This window comes from Sminthopsis crassicaudata, chromosome 5, assembly GCF_048593235.1.
Source record: "Sminthopsis crassicaudata isolate SCR6 chromosome 5, ASM4859323v1, whole genome shotgun sequence".
Classification (NCBI taxonomy): Eukaryota; Metazoa; Chordata; class Mammalia; order Dasyuromorphia; family Dasyuridae; genus Sminthopsis; species Sminthopsis crassicaudata.
In genome coordinates, this window is record NC_133621.1 from 255622980 (window position 1) to 255648304 (window position 25325).

The 25325-nt window shown below is 32.8% G+C and overlaps 1 protein-coding gene across 1 annotated transcript in view; it reads left to right on the top strand.

The window, feature by feature from the left end:
• OTOGL (otogelin like) overlaps positions 1 to 25325 on the top strand; it is a 209691-nt gene that overhangs the window by 111918 nt on the left and 72448 nt on the right. Inside the window, 5 exon segments of the mRNA XM_074270858.1 lie at positions 293 to 412; positions 2483 to 2599; positions 3005 to 3158; positions 4209 to 4235; positions 24845 to 25012. Of these exon segments, the coding sequence (XP_074126959.1) occupies positions 293 to 412; positions 2483 to 2599; positions 3005 to 3158; positions 4209 to 4235; positions 24845 to 25012 (586 nt within the window).

Here is a 25325-nt window from a genome sequence, read left to right on the forward strand (position 1 = left end):
ATGTTGCTGTCCTCTCTCATCTTCCCACTATCTCCATAAACACTTGAAAAGATTTTCTTTCTCTTTTCCTCTTGAGCAAAATTTGTCATTTTCACTTTGTATTGATCTGTAATAAAATTTAGTGGGAAAATTGTAGCAATATTAGATTTCTAGCAGAGCATTTTTATTACTAAATGACTGCTGTGGAAATATTTAGCTCAAATACTTTTAAAATGTATGAACAATTCTAATGAAACATTTTACAAACACTAGTTTGACAATAAAATATGAGAAATTTCTGCTTATTTTTTAGGGAAGACTTGGAGGTTTGTGTGGAAACTTTGACAAATGTACTTCAAATGATATGACTACATCTAATAATATGGAAGTGAGAAGTGCTCAGGTGTTTGGAGAAAGCTGGACAATAGGACAGGTAAAGTAAATATTCAAACTTAAAAAAATTATATAAAATATATTTTAAGCTATTAAGAATTGCCACTTGGGGCAGCTAAATGGCACAAGTGGATAGAGTCAGGAGGACCAGAATTCAAATCTGGCCTCAGGATACTTGACACTTACTAGATAAGTCACTTAATCCTAATTACCTCACCAAAAAAGAAAAGAAAAAAATTTGCTATTCTAGTAAAATGATTTTAGCATGACATGTCTGCATCTGTATTCTGTGTGATAGTATTATTGGCATCTAAAAACACCTTTCTGGACTTAAGTAACTCGCACCATCTCAGTTTCCTCATTTATAAAATTAAATAGCTTCTGAGGTCCATTCCAACTCTATACTTAAAATACCATGAAAAATAAACTAATTCATAGAATTGATCTTTAATATAGGGATTAGAGCACAGATTGACAGAATACTTTAGAGACTATAATTACATGGAAACCCCTGTCATTTTTATTGAAGGAGAACCTCAGGCTGAGAAGTGAGTTGTCCATAGCTACATTTGTACAAGGATCAGAGAGAGGATTTGAATCAAGATTTTCTAACTCCAGGGCCATTATTTTTCTAACATACTACACTGCCAATTATTCTCCAGAGGCAGAAATGTTTCTTCAATCTTTGAATCCTTTAAAAAAGCAATAGAAAATGTTTGCTATTCTTGCAAGGGATTCTTAATTATATCTACCAGATGTATCATTTCTTCCTTTAGGTGGTATAAAGTATCTCTATTATTTACTTAATTTATTTTTGTAATACTTACAGAAATGATTTTAATATCTAAAAACTTTTTGAACATATTTTGTTTTTATATAGCTTAATTTTTCTATTGCCTCTTACCAAAAATCTATCCCATATAACAAAACATATTTTTAAAAGGAAAAAAATCATCAGAATTCATAGATACTTCAGAAATATAAAAAAATATAAATAAAGTTCCATACCTGTGGAGCTTCAATCACTGCAAAGACTGAGGGAGATTTTTTCTCATATCTCTAAATATTTTATTGTAATTATGACTTAAAAATTAAAAGAAATAGAGAAATTTTGATGAGGGATGCTGTTAGGAGGAAATATAATAAGTCCTATTTCAGATATGTTGATTTTGAGATGCCTCTTTTACATAAAAGTGGTATTGTTCAGCCAGTAATTGACAATAATGGAATAAAGTTTAGAAGAAAGATTATGAGGAATCATCTTTAAGATGACATTTTAACTTGTAAGAATTTATAAGATTACCAAAGGAAAGTGTTATAGTACAGTTTGAATGTATGATGAGCTAGCAAAGGATAGTCAAATAGATAGAACGACAACAAAGAGAAGAGAATTGAAGAGAAGAGAAAGAAGAAAAGAAGAGAAGAGAAGAGAAGAGAAGAGAAGAGAAGAGAAGAGAAGAGAAGAGAAGAGAAGAGAAGAGAAGAGAAGAGAAGAGGAGTCCATGGAAGGAGAGAGTATCCTGAAAATGATGTGATCAAAAGTGTCAAAAAGGCTGAAGGGTTTAATTCAAACAAAAATGAAAAAAAGGAAGTTAGATATAAAAATATAAATAGATCTCCAATGTTCTTTCCACTTTGAGATTTTGTGATGTCACAAATACCTGCAAAGCACTTCAAGTTTTAGCTGAAACTTATTTAATATCAAGAGACTATGCCAGATATTTTGTTTGAATATAAATAGGGAAATAGTTTGGGGCCCCAAAATTAGCATACTATATTTTTAGTAGACTTTTGCCTCTAAGACTGCTTATGAATTTCCTTATTTTCCAAATAAAATAATACTTAAAACATTCCACTTCTTTTTTTCTCCTCAAAATTTCAGAAATTCAGTTGGTACTTATAATTTTATGATTTTTAGTGCATGACACATAGTAAGTTCATTGATTGATTTCCTAATTATAAATTATTGAAAAAATATTATATATTGCATATATATATATATACATATATATAAAGCATTTTTATTCTTGATTATAATTGTGTCTTGTTATACAAATACCTTATCATTCTTATTTACAGATAATTGGCTTCTTTTTCTCTTTTCCAACAGTGTGAAAACCCAAATGAAACTGTCAGACCCTGTGAAGCATATCAAAATAAGTTCCCTTATGCCAAGAAAGAATGCTCAATTTTGTACAGTGATATTTTTGCCCCCTGCCGAAATGTGGTAAAGGAATAATTTATTAGATTATAGAATAGCTGAATCTCTAACACTAATATGATTAGGACAAATATTTTATCTATGGAATGGTGTCCTTTGAATTTCTAGTCTCCCCATCTCTCTTCCTGCCCCTTTCTCCATTATTGTTTTCTGTGTTGTTTTTTAAAGTTTTTCATTTTATTTTAGGTTCTAGAATGCTGAGATCAACAAAATCCTCTAGGTGGCAATGTTAAGCTTATGATAGATCTTTTAAAAGCATGGACTGATTTTTTTTTTTTTTAACATGGACTAAAATTTACTTTAAAAGTGTAGCATATTACTCAGTGTTCAAAATTATTAAGTATATCAATGGCAGTATTTGATATCTAATAAAATTTTAAAAAAATTATTGTCATTTTCTTCTATGTATAGATTGATGTGACTTCCTTTGTCAAAAACTGCCATACAGATACCTGTAACTGCAACCTTGGTGGGGATTGCGAGTGCCTTTGTTCAAGTATAGCTGCCTATGCTTACAAATGTTGTCAGGAGGGGGTCTCAGTTCACTGGAGAGGCCCTATTTGTGGTGAGTCCTCAGTGTAGAATATCAAAGAGGAACTTGTTTGATGTGAAATATTGAAATAACTTCATTAATTTATAATTAGTATTCTAATTACTCACATAATTATGATAATATAATTAGATATAAGATAATGGTTTGTAATTATAAAATTAATATAAGATAACATAATGTCCTTTAATCAAGATAACCCAATCTATTCATCCTGTTTATAAGAAAGAATATTTAAAGGATGTTAAGAAAATTTACCAATTTAACTTTTAGAATTTTATTTTTGTTTTTGGTTGTCACTATGTTTAACATGACATCAATTACTTACATATTAAAAAAACTTCTAAAGATGTGATTTATGATTCCAATTTTCCTATCCATTTATGAAGCTTTGTTTTTCTGACTGGAAGTTTGTTTGTTTTTTTTTTTTTTTTCCCCCAAGCCACAGTCTGAGTTCATTTCCAGTGTAGAGTCTTTTTACTTATTATTCTACTTGTGTAGGAGGCAAGTCAGTTGAAGCACACTTAATGATTCTGAGTTTTAGGCTGACATTTTTAAATTGGGAACACACGGTTTCCTACCTGTTAATGAACTCTCAGGGAAAACTTGCAATTAATTAAGATGTACTATCAGAGAATCTTCATGGATCAAAGTAAATTGCCAGTTTATAGCAGCTGACATATATAGAACCTTTAAGTTTTACTAAAGGCTTTACCTAAATTATTTCATTTGATCCTCACTACAACCACTAAAGTAGGTATTGTAGCTTTTGTTAACTTCATTCTACAGATCAGGCAATTGAGGAGCAGAGCTAAAAGGACTTGCTTATGTCATAAGTAACACTTTACTGTTACTCAGTCAAGCCTACAAAATCTGCTATCTCAAGTTATCTCTCAGTTGTGATGTGACTTCATGCTATTTCTACATTGTTACTGACAAACCCAGGTCTTATTTTGCTTGGAATCGAATTAACCAACTGGTTGTGTTTCTATAATTCAAGGTTCATACTTTTTTCTTTTCTTTCTTTTTTTCTTTCTCTTCTTTTTTTTTTTTTTTTTTTTTTAGCACTTGATTGTGAATCCTACAACCAAGGTATGTGACTTTTCCCCCATAAAGTACAATACTATATTTCAGCAAATATATTCTTATATGACACTCCTTTGAATAATTTGGATTAGAAACAAAGAAATATTGATCTTGTGTGATTTAACCTCAATAAAGCTTTTAATTATTAAAAATCTATCCATTTATTTAATTCTGGGATCAACGGATTTAGTGAATCTTAGAGTAGTAGAAGAGTAGGACTCTTAGAGATTATCTCCATTTTTCTCATTTTACAAATGAGGAAATTGAGAGTTAGAAAAGAGAAATGACTTGCCTAAGATTACAAGCATTTGTTTCTCTGTGATTTTTATTCTTCATGGGTATTTGTGCTCTGAATGATGGAGATGATAAAAATATTTGTTCTTTGAATAGAGCAATGTGTTAAAAGAATAACTTTTATCAGTGTAGTAGGGACTAGAAACTCTGTATTAAAAGTCTGTGTTTTGCCATTAGCACCTTATGTTTGACAATAATAGAAAGATAAAAAAATTAAAAGAAAGATTTTAAAAAACAGGAACTTTTATTGCATGTATGTTATGTACAAGAGAATATTAACACATTGTGGTTAGTTGGCTGGAGGTTTGTTTTCCAAAAGGGCCAAAGTGACACCACAATGTTGGAGACAAGGTATAGTGTGTCCAACTATTAGACCAATACAAACTCAGAAAAATCTACCACAGGTCGGCCACAGATAGTGTATGTAAACATTTGGAGTGGAGATGGCTTTAAATTTGTGCATTTAACAATTCTCTCAAACTACAGCAATTCTGCTTCATTCATAGAGTACAGCACCTTTGAAATGGGCATGCCAGTGCCTCCCATATCACACATTTGATTTCAAAGAGAGATTATGAGTAATCTGTAGTCTTATGAGCAGAAACACTCATATATAGGGAGACAATTGGAATCATGAGTTTTCATTGTTGAGTTCTTTATTTTCATATTTATTTCTAAATTATTTTATGTACACATATATTATGTATATATGTGTATATATATCTCATCACATGTTTGATTTGTTCATTTAATATTTTTTGTTTTGTTATTACACTGATGTATAGAGATACTGATAACAAAATTCTCAACCAATGCAGATCACCAACTTAAAAACCTTTAAAAAGTTTTTTGGTGTCATTGAGAGATTAAGTCACTTGCCCAAGGTCACACATCTGATATGTGTCAAAGTAAAACCAGAACCTAAATTTTTCTGACTCCAAGTTTTCTAGGTACTTTGTTAGACCAATTTTTTTAACCTTAATTATACTTTAAAATTCCATCTGAGCTCTGTTCATTCTAATCCTTTTCGTTCCTCAACACTCTTTTATTTGTTCTTATATATAAATTCTTTTAATTCTTTTAAATGTATCTTTTGAATCTTCCTTCTAGAACTCCCCCTTCTGTCACACTGGTCTTCTTAGATCAATTTCTAAAATTTTCACTTGTGCCTTTTGCACAAATTATTTTATATGCAACTTCCAAGTATTTTAAATATAGCAAGAATTACTCTTTGAATTAAATATATAGATACATGTCCCTTTATATGCTTATTCACTTAAAAAAGACACACTTTATCTTACTGAAATTATCAATGTCTTTTGTTTTTGTGTAATATTTATTTTTTCTTTATTTTTTACATAATAATTTTTTATTCTCAAAATATATGCAAAGATAGTTTTCAACATTCACTCTTTTTTTTTTTTGTTGTTGTTGCTATCATGCTTTTTATTGTTTCATTTTCTAGGGTATTTGTCCATTGGTTTTAATATTACTGATTTTTTTTTTCATTATAGATTTTTACTGACACTACATATGCACGGGTAATTTTTACAACACTGTCCTGTCCCTTGCACTCACTTCTCTTCCAACTTTTCTCTTCTCTCCCTGCACCCCCTCCCCTAAAAGGCAAGCAGTCTTATACATTCAACATTCACTCTTGCAAAACCTTATGTTCCACATTTTTCTCCTTCTCCTCTTCCCACTCCTCTCCTAGATAGCAAGCAATCCAATATATGTTAAACATATATAATTCTTCTATACATATTTCCACATTTATCATACTGCACAAGAAAAATCAGATGAGAAAGAAAACAAAAAGAAAGCAAACAACAACAAAAAGATGAAAATACTGTATTATGGTCCACATTCAAACCCCACAGTCTTCTTTCTTTATGCATATGGCTCTCTCCATCACAAGTCTACTGGAATTGACCTAATTCATCTCGCAATACTAATTTCTGAATATTTCTATCTGAGCCTTATATTGTCCAATAATTGTAACTACTCCAGAGCTCAGGGAGATGAAATGTTGTGTTCTCATCTTCTTTATTAAGGATACCCCAACTTCTAATCCAGTGGTAAGTATTCTAGAGATGTCTGGTTTCTAATTAAATGGGCTAGACAACTTTACTTTCAGAGGAAATTACCTAAATCTTAGGTTTGGCTCGCATATAGGGTGTCTCCAAAAGTAGCAAATAGAAAAGTACTCAATGTATAATATGAATCAAGTATGGGACAGTTATTTATTTATACTGTAAAAAGTAGTATATGCATTAAAGGCTCTTATAAATAAATGTACTTTGAGAGAAACTTTAGCAAGTAGCAGCAATAACTGTTACAGTCTTTCTGGTGGTTAATATTTAAAGTATCAAGACAAAATGCAGTATAGGGAACTGATGAACAAGTACTTTATTTATAACTTTGATTATGAACTTTCCAAATAAGTCCTTTTGAGTTTTGTCTTATGGTAAGCCAGAATAAAGTTGAGCTTTTTCTCCATTTGGTAGTCATCAATTTCCTTTTCTGAAAATCAACTGAAACTAGGGAGTCCAAGATCCAACCTCTTAAATTTACAAAGTTGTTCCTAGACAGGTTATGACCATTCCAAGATCATGGTATAGTTCTTATCTGTCTAGATCCTAAGACCTATGCTTAGACTACCTTATTAAATCCTGCTAACCTCCCCTATTTTAGATGCCTTATAGGAATGCTTACCATTTCCTCTATTTACATAAGCCCTCTCCCTATATCCTTCTAAGAATAAGTTCAAACAATCCTGAAATTATATGTAGATAAGAAAAGAGAGACCAATGGAAAATCACTTTAAAAAAATCAATTGAGTCAATGACTTTCTGCTGGAGCCAATAAGGGACTACCTTCCCATTTTAAGGTACCCAAATCCTTCAGCCCTGAATTATTTCTCTGGAAGCTGTTAGAGTTCAGACTCTATTCCAAATTCAACCCCAATACATCTGTAATGAAAATTTTAAAAAAAGTTTAGGGAACTTAGCAAAACTAAACAGATATATCAACTATATCTGGTATTATATGCAGTTTTACACTGAAAACCCTACCTTTTCAATGAAGAGTAAAATTTATTTTCTCAACCCTTTTATAGAGCAACCTTAATCATTAGGATAACACATCATTTAGTTTTATTTTGCTGCTTTTTTCAATGAACATTGTTATATTTATAGGGGCAGCTAGTTTGTATAGTGGATAGAGCACCAGTCCTGAAGTCAAGACCTGAGTTCAAATCTGGTCTCAGACATGGAACACTTCCTAGCTGTGTGACTCTGGGCAAGGCATTTAATCCCAATTGCCTCAAGGGAAAAAAACAAAACAAAACATTGTTATGCTTATGTATATGTATATGTATATATGCCTATGTGTAAATGTATATATGTAAATGTATAAAATATTTTCCTGGTTTTGCTTAGTTCACTCTGTGTCAGCTCATATTTTTCATATTAATCATTCCTATACCTCAACAATTTTCCATTACATATGTACACTGCAATTTGTTTGGCTATTCTCCAATCAATGGGTACCTACTTTATTTCTGCTTTTTTGATTAGTCCTTGAATACTGAAACTCTTCTTCCCTCTATAGAACCATTCCTTAGTATCTCTTGCATTCTACCTCTCTATCTTGAGTTTATTGCAGTGTTTTCTGTTTTGAGTGCATTTTACTTCAGGCATTTCAGAGAGACCGATTCCTATTTCATTTCTTATACTGCGTAGCTATCACAAAATACAATAGAATTGATATGACAGGGAACCAGCCTTGACTACATAGAAGCCTGTATAGAGACTGAAGTTGGTTTATTCTCTGAAATTTTTTTTAAAAGTGAATAATAGAAGGCCAAGGAAATGGGAAAACATGCTGTAGAAGTGGAAAGAAAAGAAGAAAATAATGGTAATATTAATGGATGATAGGAATAAAAGTGAGAAATTTAAAAGTAGCTAGAATGTTAATGTCTGTTAAGAATAATCAGGTAATGAAGTGGTTATAGTGGCCTGGTTGGGGCAAATTTCTATTCATTGATCTAGCCATGATGACTAATCCTGAAGATGGGGTCATTTTAGGGGGCATGATAATGGAATGAATTCTATTCTTGTAGGGAGTTAAAGTGGAATCAGAATGAATCTTAAATATAACAAGGGGGAACGAGAAAAATCTAGTGGGAATTAGGGATGTCTTCATGGTGAACCTCAGGGGAAGGTTAGTCAACAGGAAAAGAGATGCTTGCTTGACACACCAAAAACTGTATGATGACATCTGACCTAAGGACACAGATTCTACTATTCTTATTTTTCAGTGTGTATAGTGGAAAGATCTTTGGTTTGGAAGTCTTTGTATGAAATCTGGTTCTGCTGATTACTTTTCATGTCTCCTTAGGTTAGATATTTAATTCTCTGGTCTTCAGTTTCTTGATCTGCCAAATGTGAGTATTGAGCAGCATCACAACTCTCAAATTCCTAATGGAACCAAACCAATTAAAAGTAACTAGGAAATATTTAGCAAAATAAATAAAAATACATAGATATGCACTATATAATATAATCTTAATTTGTAGATTTCTAAATTGATATGCAGCCTCCAGGGATTCCTTTCTATTTGAATTTAACATTACTGTAATTCATGTTTTCTAAAGTCCTTTCTAATTCTAAATCCACACAATGGCTTAAATGATTTCCTGTTTTTATTGTATTACATATTATCAAACTGATTAAGGAGAATAATGGATATTTTGAAGAAAAGACCTTAGAAAGCTTGCTATATCACAACATCCTTCTATGTGTTTCTTTGTGGTGTTTGCTAAAATTGAAAGTGGAATTTTTTGATTGAATGTACTTCCTGTACTTTCAGACTCCTTTTATTTGATTAGACATTCTTATTACTGTTTTTAAATTTTTCGCTGCAATGACTGGTTGCCTAAATAGACAACTAAATTACAATCCTCCCTGAAGAAAATTAATGATAGGGTCAGTGCTCTTATTCTCTGTCACCAGTGAAATTGCATGAAAATAAACAGAGAAACAGGCCATTAATTCATTGTGGATTGTATTTAATTCAGAAACCTTCGCTTTTTTTATAAATGGATTTCTCAGTCACTAATTGTCTTTTCAGGTTGCTGTAGTAAGAAGTTTATCCAGTAGAGTTTGGGAGGAATATTGTTTTATTATGTGTTTTTGCTTTATCTTGATATTGTTTTGCATGTCATTATTGGGTTTGGGAGGGATATTATATATATATATATATATATATATATATATATATATATATATATATATATATATATATATATATATATATATATATGTGTGTGTGTGTGTGTGTGTGTGTGTGTGTGCTTTCTTCGTGTTAATATATGTATATTAACACCAAGAAAACATAGATACTTCAGTAATCAGCACCACATTATCCATGTGGAACCATCAGTTACAGTAAATGGAGAAGTTTTGGAATGTTGTGGATAAATTTACTTACTTTGACAGTATGCTTTCAAATGTATACATTAATAATGAAGTTGATATACACATTGTCAGAACTAGCTCAGTGTTTGGGAGGCTCCAAAGAAAAGTATAGTAGAGAAGAGGTATTGGACTGACTGACTACCAAACTAAAGATCTATAAAGTTGTTGTGCTGACTTCATTATATGCTGTAAAATCTGGATAGTATACTAGCACCATGCCAGGAAACTAAATCACTCCCACTTGAATTATCTTCAGAAGAGTCTGGAGATCACCTGGCAGGATAAGATGATAGACATTGAGCTCCTTTCTGGAACTAAACTGCCAAGTATTCAAACTCTTCTGCAGAGAACATAATTCCATTGGGCTGATCCCATAGTTTGAATACCAAATGTTCTCTTCCAAAAAATACTATTTTATGAAGAACTCACACAAAAAATCAAACACTCACAATGTGATCACAGGACTGCCCAGCATGGTGTGTCCTCATTAGAGAAAGTGTTGTGTTCTATGTGCAAAGCAGAATTGAATTAGCTCAGAAGAAATGTGAGATGCACAAAGTTAGAGAATCAGTCTCAAATGTTCACAGGGACTATTTGTATACAACTTGTGGACAAGCATTTGGAGCTTGTATTGATCTGATTGTCCACAGTTGCATATGCTATAACTTGACTCTAACATAGTGATGTCATTTTAGTCTTCTTCAAGAACGAAGGACAACAACCAATCAACTGGCTATGGGACAAACCTAATTCTGAAGCATTCAACTTTAGACACACACATACATATAAATATAAATATACATTTATGAACATGCATTATACACGTACATGTACATAAATCTTGGCATATAGAAAGACACATACACATGATACATGCTATGAGCATACATATATATGTGCATGTACATCTCTCTACAGGCATATATATGTGTGTGTGTATATATACATACACACATACAGAAATATACACACACACATACACATGCAGATATATATGTACTGGACCTTTGATGTCATTGTTACAGGGAATTCTCAGATGAGAAAATCCCTTCTGCCAATGAAGATCAATACCATCTCATCTTAGATACTTAGGGAAGAGAAAAGTTAATTGGCTTGTCCTTGGTCACTCAGCTTCAATATAGCAGAATTGGTACTTGAACCCTGTCCTCCTGACTTTGAGACCAACTTCCTTTCTGGCACATTGTGCCACACAGCATATAAATATATAGGTAGGTAATTTACAGAGTTAGTATGATATAGTTGGTCAAGAGCCTGCCCTTGGAGTGAGGAAGTCATGGATTCAAATCTTATCTGTCATATATTAGTTCTGTGACTCTGGAAAACTTCTTGGTGGTCTAGGCAACTATCTAAGACTTTAACTTATAGATAAATTATTGCTCGGCAACAGTGACAGGTATTCCTCACTGGGATGTCTCTACATAGATGAAATTTATTCACTTAATTAATTGAATTTAGTTACTTAATTTGTCTTGCCTTATTTTAAATGCATAGACTATATTGAAATGTTCTATTTGTTTCACCCCCTACCTGGCTAGCTCATTTTCCCCCTAGTTCAAAAGGAGATTCTTGTCCTTTCTTGGTCTCCAACTGTATTCCCTCTATTATTAACTACTGTATTGCCTTCTTATTAAGTATTGTATTCTTCCTTCTGTATTGGATCAGTTAGGCCTTGCTGTGGGATGGGACTGAAGGCTTCTATAAAATAGTCTGAAGCTCATAATATGAAAAGCCTGACTAATATGAAAAGGTTTTGAAAATAGTTTTTTTCAAGGAATAGCTAGAAGCATCATGTTAGTTATATAGAGTTACTATTGGTTGACAGGGATATAATGTCCTGAGCTAAGTGACAAGAGGCAAAAAGTGACATTGGGATCAAAAGTGGGAGCTAGTAACAGGATCAAATAGAATTTGAAGAATAAGGTAAGAGATGTGTTATTTTGGGGAGGATTACAATGTGTAACTCAATCACTAAGCATCAGTGAAGCAGTTACTATGTACCTATAATGTGTAATTCACAAAACTCCCCGAAATAATCTCTGCTATAAAGTAGGTTTACATTCTTTTGTGGGAATCAAACTTACAAATATCAGTAGATATGTATTGATTTCTCACATAGAGAGACTTTCTGGATTGTCTCACTCCCTCTAACCTGTTTTCAAACTAGCAATTGTAGTTTACCACAAAAGAATTATCATCACATTATTGAACTCAAAAGAGCTCAGAGACCTATGGGTCATACAGTATAGGGTGGGAATATAATCACACTACTTATTACTTTAGCTCTTAAGCACCACCCCCCCCAATATACTTGCATTTTTACAAACAAGCATTTACAATGATCTTAAACATAACAATTCACATAGCAAAAATGCATAAGAAATAATAACATCAAAGGATTCATATATTAAAGTAAGTTCAGTCATAATACATGCATCACAATCTTTATATACATTTTGAATATATTTGCCCATCAGTGAAGTCAATATCTATGGGATAGAACAGGAGCCTGTGTGCTTGTGATGACATATAATGTTGTATAAATAAAATCAGTAATCTATATTCCTAATGAAGCTACATGAAAACAAACACATAGATAATTGTCTGATTTACCCTGGAAATGAACAAAAAGGACTAAAAAGAAACTAAAAAGTAAAGAAATAGTAAAAGAGTATCAAGTTGCTCTTAGTAAATTCTGACCTGACATAGATGGAATGGGTACTATACTGTAAGATAATCTTGAGTACTGTAAAAACAAAAACAACACCTAGTAACTCCTGAACTCTATTGTTAGCAATATTTGGAAGATCATGCAGAACAGTAGAAATGTCACAGGACTAGACTATATAAATAGTACTTAAAAAAAAGAATGACAACAACAATACTATATGATGATCAATTCTGATGGACGTGGCCATCTTCAACAATGAGATGAACCAAATCAGTTCCAATAGAGCAGTAATAAACTGAACCAGCCATACCCAGTGAAAGAACTCTGGGGGATGACTATGAACAACTGCATAGAATTCCCAATCCCTATATTTTTGTCCACCTGAATTTTTGATTTCCTTCACAGGCTACTTGTACACTATTTCAAAGTCCAATTTGTACAGCAAAACACCTGTTTGGACATGTATACATATATTGTATTTAATTAATACTTTAACATATTTAACATGTATTGGTCAACCTGCCATCTTGGCGGGGGGAAGGAGAGGAAAAATTAGAACAAAAGGTTTGGCAATTGTCAATGTTGTAAAATTACCCATGCATACATCTGGTAAATAAAAACTATTATTAATAAAGAAAGAATGAAAAATATGCATTAAATACTTCCTTTATTAGAATATAAGGTCTTTAAAGGCAAGAATTTTTTTCTTGCTTGTATTTTCATCCTCAACACTGAGCACAGTACATAGCACATGGTAGATGCTTAATATGACTGTTTAAAATTTAATTTTTATTTATTTTCTTAAATATTCCTCAATTACAAGTAAAATTTTAAATCATTTTCTTTAAACTTTTGAGTGGCAAATTCTCTCCCTCTTTTTTTCCCCTTCTCCTTTCTTGAGAAAGCAAGCATTTCGATCTAATTATTTATATGCAGGAATACAAAATGTATTTCCATGATTGGAATGTTGCAAAATAAAACACAAAAATAAATAAATAAAATGTTTAAAGTATGGTCAGTCTATTCAGAGTTCATCATTTATCTCTCTGGACGTGGATAGAATTTTTCCTTTTTTTTAATTTTAGTTTTTTTTTTTACAAAACATATGCATGGGTAATTTTTTCAACATTGACCCTTGCAAAACCCTCTGTTCCAAATTTTCCCCTCCTTCCTCCCACCCCCTACCCTGCCATCCCCTTGATGGAAGGTAGTCCAACACATGATAAATATGTTCAAATATATGTTAAATCTAATATGTGTGTACACATTTATACAGTTATCTTGCTGAACAAGAAAAATTGGATTTAGAAAGAAAAAAAAACTCGGAAGGAAAACAATAGAAAGAATAAAAATGCTAGTAGTCCACAATCAGTTCCACAATCTTCTCTCTAGGTATGGGTGGCTCTCTTCATTACTGAACAACTGGAACTGGTTTGAATAATCTCATTGTTGAAGAGATCCACATCCATCAGAACTCATCATCATATAGTATTGTTTTTGAAGTGTATCATGATCTCCTGGTTCTGCTCATTTCACTTAGCATCAGTTCATGTAAGTCTCTCCAGGTCTCTCTGAAATCATCCTGCTAATCATTTCTTACAGAACAATGATTTATGTGAATTTATTTTATATCCTGCAACTTTGCTAAATTTGTGAATTATTTCTAATAGCTTTTTAGTAGATTCTAATAGCTTTTTAGTAGATTCTCTGGGGTTCATCATATCATCTGGAAAGAGTAATAATTTGGTTTCCTCGTTATTTACTCTAATTCCTTTAATCTCTTTTTCACCTCTTGTTGCCAAAGCTAGCATTTCTAATACAATATTGAATAGTAATGGTGATAGTGGGCAACCTTGTTTCCCTCCTGATCTTATTGGAAATGTTTCCAGTTTATCCCCATTACATATGATGCTTACTTATTATTCAAACAGAGAATGGACTTGGGTGTACTCCAAGGACTTGTGGGAAATTTACTTCAACCAATGAAATTGCTTGTTTGAACTAAAGGTGTGAACTCTGAACTAGAGAATTGTTAAGTACCGACTTAGCACTTAGTAAGAACCTAACACTTACTGAGGGTTTTAAATAGAAGCTACTGGGGTGGAGCCAACATGGCAGAGAAGACACATGCTTCTTTCTGAACTGCCCTATTACCTTGAAACTATTTACAAAAATTCAGCATCTGAATTAATGCTGGACTGTCAGAACCCACAAATATTGGGAGTACAACACCTTACCAACAGAAGTTAATCTTGAAGATCACCAGAAAAGTTCTTTTTTGATTGTGAGCAGGCATGGGAGGAGGCCAGGCTAGGAACAGGCACAGGTAAGTAGGCTGGCAGAGCACAGAGGTCAGCACACACTGAGCAGACTGTGATTGGGGTGTGGTCTCTGCAGATAGAAAATCTTCAGGGAGGACTCTATCACAGTTTTGGCTACTTTGCTCTGGTTACAAGCCAGTAGATCAGCAGAGAAGTTATAAAACTTCCAACATAAACACAAAGGGTAAAGAGTGTACTCCAAAGGCCAGAGTCTCATGGGACCTAGCCATACCCACCCCTGTTGGAATACATGAGAGAGCTGTTGGAATAAATGGGAGCCACCTGACAGGGGCTGCTGAAGATCCAATCCAGAATGGATCTCCTCTTGTGAGAGGATGATACAAGGAGACTTAGAGGCACTTGCTGTTCTCTGACCTCTCTAACTGAGAGGCTATTGCATTGTCTGATCTCTCTCCTCTTCCCTCTGTCTCCAATTTATCTCATTCTCAGTCTGCAAAACCTGTGTCAGCAAAGGCTGCCTTGCAACTCCTTCAAATGCTGTAATCCACCGCTGTGGAGGCTCTCGGAGAATTGATCTATCCCTTAACACACCCAGCACTGGGAGTGACTCAGTCTGATGCCAGCACAGCTGCTGATCCTAGTGCAGCCACTGCCATTCCACTGCTGCTTTGCTGACACTTCCTGTTGCCTGTTGAAGAAGCTTGGAAAGCCCTCTTTGCTCCCAAAGCAGATGCCAGCTTTTTTTCTTTTTTTAAATAAGTAAAAAGGCAAAGTGAGCTCTAACTATAGATAGCTTTTATAATGAAAGAGTGCAGATTTCAAACCTTGAGGAGACCAAAACCAAATTGTGTCCAGATGAAGCTCAAAAGGGTATATGATCTTGTCCCTACCATGCAAGGCTCTCATAGAAGAAATTTAAAAGGATCTTAAAAGAGAGCTAGAAGAAGAATGGGGAAAGGAAAGGAAAACCTTGCAAGAGGGTCTGGATAAGTCATATAATTCATTAAAAGATAGAGTGGAAAAAGAAAACAACTCCTGAAAAACAGAATTTGTAAAATGGAAAAAGAAAATAACTCCTTAAAAATTGGTGAAATGGGAAAAATTCCATAGAACAAAACAACTCATTTAAAAACTCAATTGGGCAAATACAAAAAGAAATTTAAAAAGTAATTGAAGAAAATAATTCATTAAAAATCAGAACTGAACAAATGGAAATTAATGACTGGAGGAGACATCAAGAATCAGTCAAGTAAAACCAAAAAAAAAGAAAAAAAGAAAAAAATAGAAAACATTCTTAAAGACCTACTTGGGAAAACAAACACCTGGAAAATAGATCTAGGAGAGATAATATAAGGATTATTGGACTCCCTGAAAACTATGATGAAAAAAAAGAATCTAGTTGCTATTTTTCAGGAAACCACCAAAGAGAACTGCCCAGATGTCATAGAATCAGAAGGTAAAATAGCCATTGAAAGAATTCATCAAACACTTGTTGAAAGAGATCCCAAAATTAAAATTCCAAGGAATATTGTGACTAAATTCCAGAACTATCAGATCAAGGAATAAAATACTACAAGCAGCCATAATAAAACATTTCAAATACTGAGGAGCCACAATAAAGATTACTTAGGATCTAGCAGCGTCAACATTAAAGTATCAAAGAGCCTGGAATCTGATATTCTGAAAGGCAAAAAAAATTGGAATACAGCCAAGAATAAATTACCCAGCTAAACTGAGCATTTTCTTCCAGGGAAGAAGATGGATCGTCAATGAAATTGGTGAATTCCATTTATTTCTGATGAAAAAACTAGAGCTAAACAAAAAATTTGACCTCAAAATATAGGACTCAAGAAAAACATAAAAAGGTGAAAAGAACTCTTGAGAACTGTATTTGTTATGGCTATAAATATATATATTTATATATATATGTAATGAGTACATGTATAATTTGACTTTTCTGTTATAATATAAAAAAGGAACTAGAGGTAGAAAGGAGATTGCACCAGAAAAAGAGAAAAGTAAAGGTAAAAAGGGGGTAACTACAACTCACATCTTTTCCCTTGGCTTTTTATTGAATGTAATTTTTATTGCATCATGATCTGAAAAAAATGCATTTACTATTTCTGCCTTTCTGCATTTGATTTTGAGGTTTTTCTGTCTTAATATGTGGTCAACTTTTGTATTGGTTTCATGAACTGCCAACAAGAAAGTGTACTGCTTTCTGTCTCCATTCAATTTTCTCCAAAGATCTATTATATTTAACTTTTTTAGTATTTTATTTACCTCTTTAACTTTTTTCTTATTTATTTTGTGGTTTGATTTATCAAGTTCTGAGAGCTCAAGGTTGTGATCTCCTACTATTATAGTTTTGCTGTCTATTTCTTTTTGCAACTCTCTTAACTTCTCCTTTAGGAATTTCCATGCTATATCACCTGGTGCATATATATCTAGTACTGATGGTACCCTTTAGTAAGATATAGTTTCCTTTCTTATCTCTTTTAATTAGATCAATGTTTGCTTTTGCTTGATCTGAGATCAGGATGGTCACCCCGTTTTTCTTTTTTTTTCTTTTTCTTTCTTTTTTTTTTTTTTTTTTACTTCACCTGAAGCATAATAGATTCTGCTCTAGCCTTTTACCTTTACTCTGTATGTATTATTGTGCTTTAAATGTTTTCTTGTAAACAACATATTGTGTTTTCTGACCTTTAATCCAGTCTGTTATCGACTTCTGCTCTATGGGAGAGTTCACCCCATTCACAATTACGGTTTTATTATCCCCAGATTATACTTTCTTCTTTCCTTTTCCCCTTTCCTTCCTCCCCCTTAACTTATGAGCACCACTTGCCAGAAGCAGCCCTTTCCTTTTAGAGTCTGTTCCCCTTTTTTATACCTTTCCCCTACTATTTCTGTTCCCCCTTCTATTTAGCCTACTCCTTTCCTTTTCACTTTTCCCCTCCTCTTTTTCAATAAGGTGAGAGAAGTTTCTCTGTAAACTAAATATGTCTAATTTGTCTCTTAGAGCCAAATTTGATGAGAGTAAGATTCACACAATGTTCATCCCTTTCCCTTCTTTCTCTCAAATATAATAGGTTTACCACTTTATGAGATGTAATTTCTCTCATTTTACCTCCACTTTTTCCTTTTTCTAGTACAATCCCCTTTCCACCTCTAGTTCCCTTTTTTTTTTATATTATAACATAAAATCAAATTATACATGCACTCTATGTATACCCATAACAGAAATATTGTTCTCAAGAGTTCTTTTTACCTTTTTATGCTTCTCTTGAGTCCCATATTTGAAGGTCAATTTTTTTGTTTAGCTTGAGTCTGTTAATCTTTTCATAAATGGAATTCATTTGTTTCATTGAATACCCATTTTCTTCCCTAGAAGAAAATGCTCAGTTTAGTGGGGTAGTTTATTCTTGGCTGCATTCCTAGTTCCTTTGTCTTTGGGAATATCAGATTTCAGGACCTTTGATTTTTTTAAGTTGGAAGCTGCTAGATCCTGGGTAATCCTTATCGTAGCTCCTTGGTATTTGAAAATTTTTGGCTGCTTGTAATATTTTTTTCCTTGATCCAATAGTTCTGAAATTTAGCCACTATATTCCTTGGAGTTTCAATTTTGGGATCTCTTTCAGGAAATCTTCGGGGAATTCTTTCAATTTTACCTTCTGATTCTATGACATCTGGGTAGTTCTCTTTGATGATTTCCTAAAAAATAGCATGTATGGTTTTTTTTTTTCCATCATGGTTTTCAGGGAGTCCAATAATCCTTACCTTGTCTCTCTTAAATCTATTTTCCAGGTCAATTGTTTTCCCAAATAAGTATTTTATGTTTTTTTTTTTCTGTTTTGTTTTTGTTTTTGTTTTTGTTTTGCTTCTTGATGTCTCATCAAATCCTTCATTCCATTTCTTCACTTCTGATGTTTAGTGAATTATTTTCTTCATTTACTTTTTAAACTTATTTTTGTAAACTCCAATTGAGTTTTTAAATGTTATTTTATCTAATGGAATTTTTTTCCATTTTACAAAGTTCAATTTTTAAGGAGTTATTTTTCTTTTCTATTTCAAAATTCTGTTTTTCAGGGTCTTGTTTTCTTTTTCTATTTTGTCAAATCTATCTTTTAATTAGTTATATACCTTTTCCAAACCCTCTTGCAAAGTTTTCCTTTCCTTGCTCCATTTTTCTTCTTGCTCTCTTTTAAGATCCTTTTTAATTTCTTCTAGGAGAGCCTTGTGTCATGGGGACCAGCTTATACCACCTTTTGTGGCTTCATCTGGAGACAATCTGCTTTTAGTCTCCTCAGAGGTGGAAATCTGTTCTTCTCTTTCACCATAAAAACTATCTATGGTTAGAGTTCTCTTTGCTTTTTTTTATTCATTAAAAAAATGTTGGGATTTACCTTAAGGGCAGGGAAGGTTTTTCAAACTTCTACAAGTACCTAAGGAGCCTTGGCTGCATGGGATTGTGCTGATTGACTCCTGTTGCTGGGTGGACATGTCCAGGTCCCTTGAGACTCTGGCGCTTTGGGATTCACTGTTTACATTTTGTGTTTGTGTTTGATGTTTTATAACTTCTCTGCTGATCTGCTGGGTTACAATCAAGGCAGAATAACCAACATTGGTGTAGATTCCCTCTCATAGATTCTCTGTAGTGCAGAGTCTGCACCTCCCCATGGAGACCTTACACCATTCTGTGGAGACCTCATCTGTCCCAGGTGTGCACAGTATGCACTGGCATCTGTGCTCTACCTGCCTGTGCCTGGCTATCTCCCTCTGTTCCCTCTCTGAAAACAGACCTTCTTTTCTGGTGATCTTTGAAATTATCTTCTGCTGGTAATTTGTTACACTCCCAATATTCATGGATTCTGCCAATCCAGAACAAATTCAGAGGCTGAATTTGCTAATTAGTTGAGGGTCCTAGGAGAAAATCAGAAAGAAGTGTGTGTCTTCTCTGCCATCTTGGCTCTGCCCCCAGTAGAATTTTTCAATATGTGTACTTTGGAATTGTCTTAGATATTATCTTGATCAGAATAGCTAAATCTTTCACAATTGATCTCTTTAAAAAATTGTTGTAAAATTTTTATAATTGTGCATAATGTTCTAATTCTTACATGAAGCTATATATTTTCTCAGGAATTTTTTTGAAATCATATTCCTTGTCATTTTTTATAGCATAATATCTTATAATCACAAACATAATAATCACAAACTATAACTTGTTCACCCAATCTCCAGTTGATGAGTATCTTCTCGATGTCCAATTCTTTGCCACCACAAAAAGAATTGTTATTAATATTCTTGTACATTTAGGTCCTTTTCATTTTTTCCTTGATGTCCTTGTGATGGAGACTTAGTAATGGTATTGCTAGGTCAAAAGGTATGCAGAGTTGTATATTCTTCTTGGTGTGGTCATGTTAGTGATTCTGATAATTGTTAGATAGACCTCAGAATTATTTTCATTCCGCCTCAGCAAAAAAAAAAAATACATATATTTCATTTGCATTTCTTTAATTAGTAATCATTTAGAGAATGTTTATATGACTTCTCAGCTTTGATTTTTTTTTCTTCTGAAAACTGATTATATCATTTGACCATTTATCAACTGGGGATTGGCTCCTGTTTTTTATAAATTTGGCTCAATTCCCTACATATTTGAGAAATTAAACCTTTATCAGCAAAACTTATTGCAAAAAAAAAAAATTCCCCAGTTTCCTGCTTGCCTTTTAATTTTGACTGCATTAGTTTTGTTTATGCAAAAGCTTTTTTATTTCATGTGACCAAAAATGTCAATTTTATTTTCCTGTAATCTCCCTATCTCTTTTTGAACATAAACTCTTTTATTCATAGATGTGACCAGAACAATTTTTCATATTTTTCAATATACTTATGATTGATATCAACCTTTATTTCTAAATCAATTATATCCATTCTGAACTTATCTTAGTATACAAAGTGGAATGTTAATCTACAACTAGCTTTTTCTTTCTTTCTTTTTTTAACCAAACTGCTTTCCAATTTTCCCAGTAATTTTTGTCAAATGTTGGGCTCTTATGCCCATAGCATGAATCTTTGGATTTATCAAACATTAGTTTACTATGGTCATTTACTACCATGTATTACATTTCTAATCTATTCCTCTGATCTGTCACTCTATTTGCTATCCAACACTAGATTGCTTTGATGCAGATCACTTTGTAATTTCGTTTGAAATATAGAACTACTAGACTACTTTCTTGACATTTTCCCATTGATTTCTTTGATATTGTTGACCTTTTGTTCTTCCAGATGAATTTTGTTATTGTTTTTCTAGCTCTATAAAATATTTTTGTCAGTTTAATTGGTATGGCATTGTAAATTAATTTAAGTAGCACTATCATTTTTATTATATTGACTTGGCCTACCCATGAGCCCTTTAATATTTCTCTGATTGTTTAGGTCTCTTTTTATTTGTGTTTTTACACAAATCTAATTATGTTCATATAATCTCTGGAATTGCCTTGGAAAGTAGACTCCTAAGATTTATATTGTCAGTAGTTGTTTTAAATGGAATTTCTATATCTCTTCCTGTTCTTTTGGTAATATATAGAAATTCTGATGATTTATGTGGATTTATTTTATATTCTGCAACTTTGATGAAGGTGTTAATTATTTCAACTAGTTTTTAGTTGATTTTCTAGGGCTATCTAAGTATATCATCATATCATTTACAAAACATGATACTTTTGTTTTCTTGTTGCCTATTTTTATTCCTTCAATTTCTTTTTCTTGCCTTATTGCTATAGTTAGCATTTCTAGTACAATATTGAATAATAGTGGTAATAATGATCATCCTTGTTTCACTCCTGATCTTATTAGAAAAAAGCTTTAATAGACTCATTAGAGATAATGCTTGCTCTGGTTTTTAGATAGGTACTATTTACCATCTTGAGAAAGTCTTCCTAGATTCTTATGTTTCTAGTGTTTTTAATAGGAATGGGTATTATACTTTGTATCTGTCAATATAATCACATATATATATATACATATTACTGATATGGTCATTGATGCTGATAGTTTCCCTAATATTAATTAAATCTTGCATTCCTGATTTTTGATTTCATGACTCAAACCCTCCATCCTGGCCATAGTATAAGATCTCCTTGCTAGCATTTTATTTATGATTTTTACATCAATATTCATTAAAAATATTGGTCTACAGTTTTCTTTCTCTGGGTGTAGCTGGTTCTGTTCATCATTGGAACTGAATTGGATCCTCTCATTGCTGAGATAGCCACTTCCATCAGAATTGATAGGCCATTGAGTTTTCAAATAATTTCTGGTCTTGCATTCATTTAAATAACAAGAGGATTCTGTAATCTCTTTCTGACCAATTGCCAGGTTTTTTTGTTTGTTTGTTTTTACCATCTCTGGCTTAGGAACTATGTAAGTTGCTATTGCTTTGTTTTCCATCACCACATGTGGACTGTTGACCAGCCTCCTCTATCACTCTCTTTCTAACCTCTGATGTTGCCTTGAGTTAGAAAAATGTCTCAATCTCAACTTTTTTGAAGCCCTGCCACTCCAGAATTTGCTCTATGTTGTGTTTTAAAGTTGTTCAAAGGAGAATGTTGGGAGAGCTTGACTGAGTGCTTCTCTACTCCATCATTTTGGCTCCACCCTTGGAAGGCTTTTTATTCATTTGCCCTTTAAACCTAGAAAAGGGTATTATCATCTCTAAGAGAAAAATGGCTTTATCAAGAATAATCATGAGAGATTAACCTTATTTAACATAGTGTCTGGCTTATAATAAACATTACATTGTACATTATGGTTGAATTAATGCATTATTATTGAATTAAATTGAATTTTGAAAGGGTCATGAAGTTGGTTGATTAGGGGAATTCAGTCAGTATAATTTATCTAGATTTTAATCACATTTGAAAAATATTTCTTTGGACTGTAACTCAAGAAGTGACAGTCTTCTTTGTGTCTGGAGACATGCAGTAGTGTTCAGTTCAGGGCACCACAGATTAGGAAGAATATTGATAAATTAGCAAGGATCCAGAGGAGGAGAAAAGTAGTCTAATGAAGCAGTCCACATCATATGATGATTTTTTAAAGGAACTTGAGAAATTTAGCTTAGAGAAGTTTCATGAGGGAAATGATATCAGGATATGTTCAAGTATTTGAAGGGCTATCATATAAAAGAGAGAATATAGTTATATAGTTTGACCTCTGAGAACAGAACCAAGAAAAAATTTCAAAAGTTACAAAAGTTATAAAAAGGTAAACTTAGGATTAGATGTCAGGAATAATGTATTAAGTGTATTAAAATTTAGCTATAGGAAAGCAAAATGATCTTCCCCAAGGTACTTTCAAGCCCATTTCTTAGGTATGTTGTAGGGGGGGATTTATTTTAAAATATTTTAGGATAGGGATTTATTATGGAAGATCCCTTCCAATTCTAAAATTCTGTAATTAAAAGAATATAGAGAGAATAGATATCAGGATAGACTTTGAGTGATTCCCATCTTACTGAGGGAGAGGATACAGTAAAGGAGATTGAGAAGGACTTGAAGAAAGAAAAAGAAGTACTGGAAGAAAGTGTCACAGAAGCCAAGGGATTATGTAGGAAGCCAGGGTAGTAAGCAATATCAAGAAGTACAAAATGGCCAAATAGAATGAAAAATGAGAGAAATACCTTTGAATATCCATTTAAGAGATTATTAGAAGCTCTACGGAGAACATTTTTAGCCAAGCAGCAGATTTGGAGTTAGCAAACAAGAGACTGAGAAGTAAGGGTTTAGCTGAGGAAAAACAGAGTTTAGCTATGAAGGATAAGAGAAAGTTTTATAATAATATTCAGAGGGATAGTGGGGTCAACACAATAATTTTTTTGTTGTTTGCTTTTTATGCATAAGAGAGGCCTGAGTAGATTTGTAATTGGCATGAAAAGATCTAGTGGCTAAGAATGAATTGAAGATGAAAAGAAGGAAGTTAGTGATCAAGGGGTCTGTTATTGTTTGTCTGTTGTTCTTGTAGTGGACAAATAACAATAATGATGCTGTGACATGCAAGTGAAATGGATTTAAATGAGGGAGGGGTATGCAAGGTCACATGATTCACTTTCCCCTTCAGAAATATGTGGGTCCAATGTCCAGATGTAGATCAGAACAAGATGGCCCTTGATGCAATGGGAGGACTTGGCAAAATCTTACAGAAGACAGAATGTAAGAAGGGATTAGATGGGAGGAAGGAGAGGATCTTGGAATTACTTTGTGTAATAAGTAAACTTAGAGTTATGTTTACTGGAAAACACAAAAACTTGAAGGAGAGATGAGTTTTTAGAAACTATGACTATGCCTGAACATACATGTCTCTGGTCATTACTGCATCTGTTTAAGAAGAAACTATGGGGATAGGGGATAGAGAGTCAATCTCCAAGCTACAAAGACTTGATTTCAAGAGTGCCATCTGACACATACTGGCTTTGTGTCCCTGGGCAAAATTTTCAAATTCTCAATATTCTAGACCATAGGTATCAAACGTGTAGTCTACAATTTCCTTTCAACGTCTAGAATTACAGAATCAAGGCATGTGATAGCTTAGATATCATCTTCTGCAATTCTCTGATTTTACAGATGAGAAAAAAATTTCAGAGAAGTCATATATAAAAGCTCCACTTTCTCCAATTTGGAGCATATCATCTTCCGAATAAAGGGTAAATGCTATTTTCTTTAAACAATGAATTTATTTTGTCACAGATAAAACACACTTTATTATACGAATCCAATTGTATCTTTTTTTTAAAAATTCATTTAGTAAAATGATAGAAATAAGTAAAACCATCTATGAAAATTCATCTTTGACTTATCTTTGTTTCACCAGGACTTGGAGAAGGACCATATATATTGGCTAGCTATGCAAGCATTGGCACAGTTCTTGGAGCAAATATTACCAGTAGAAAAATCTTCCCTTTAAAAAGAACTAGTCCACATGATTTTGTGTTTTTTAGCTTTATGATAACTCCTGGACTTTTCAGAGAAAAAAAATCATGTAAGTATGCTTTCTACTTAAAAAAAATAAAAAACAAAAAAAAAAAACTTTGTGGTACATGGATAATAATAAATTGGAAGGACAAATGCATTTATCAAATGTCTACTGTGTTAGACACTACTGTGCTACACATTTTCCAAATGTGTATTGTTTCATATTGACTCATTTGATCCTCATATCTAGGTGCTATTCCTATTCCTATTTTATAATTAAAGAAACTGAAGTAGAGAGTGACTTTTGCAGATTAACAATTAGTAAATATCTTAGGTTCTATCTGAACTCATATCTTCCTGATTTGAGACCCAGAGCTCTA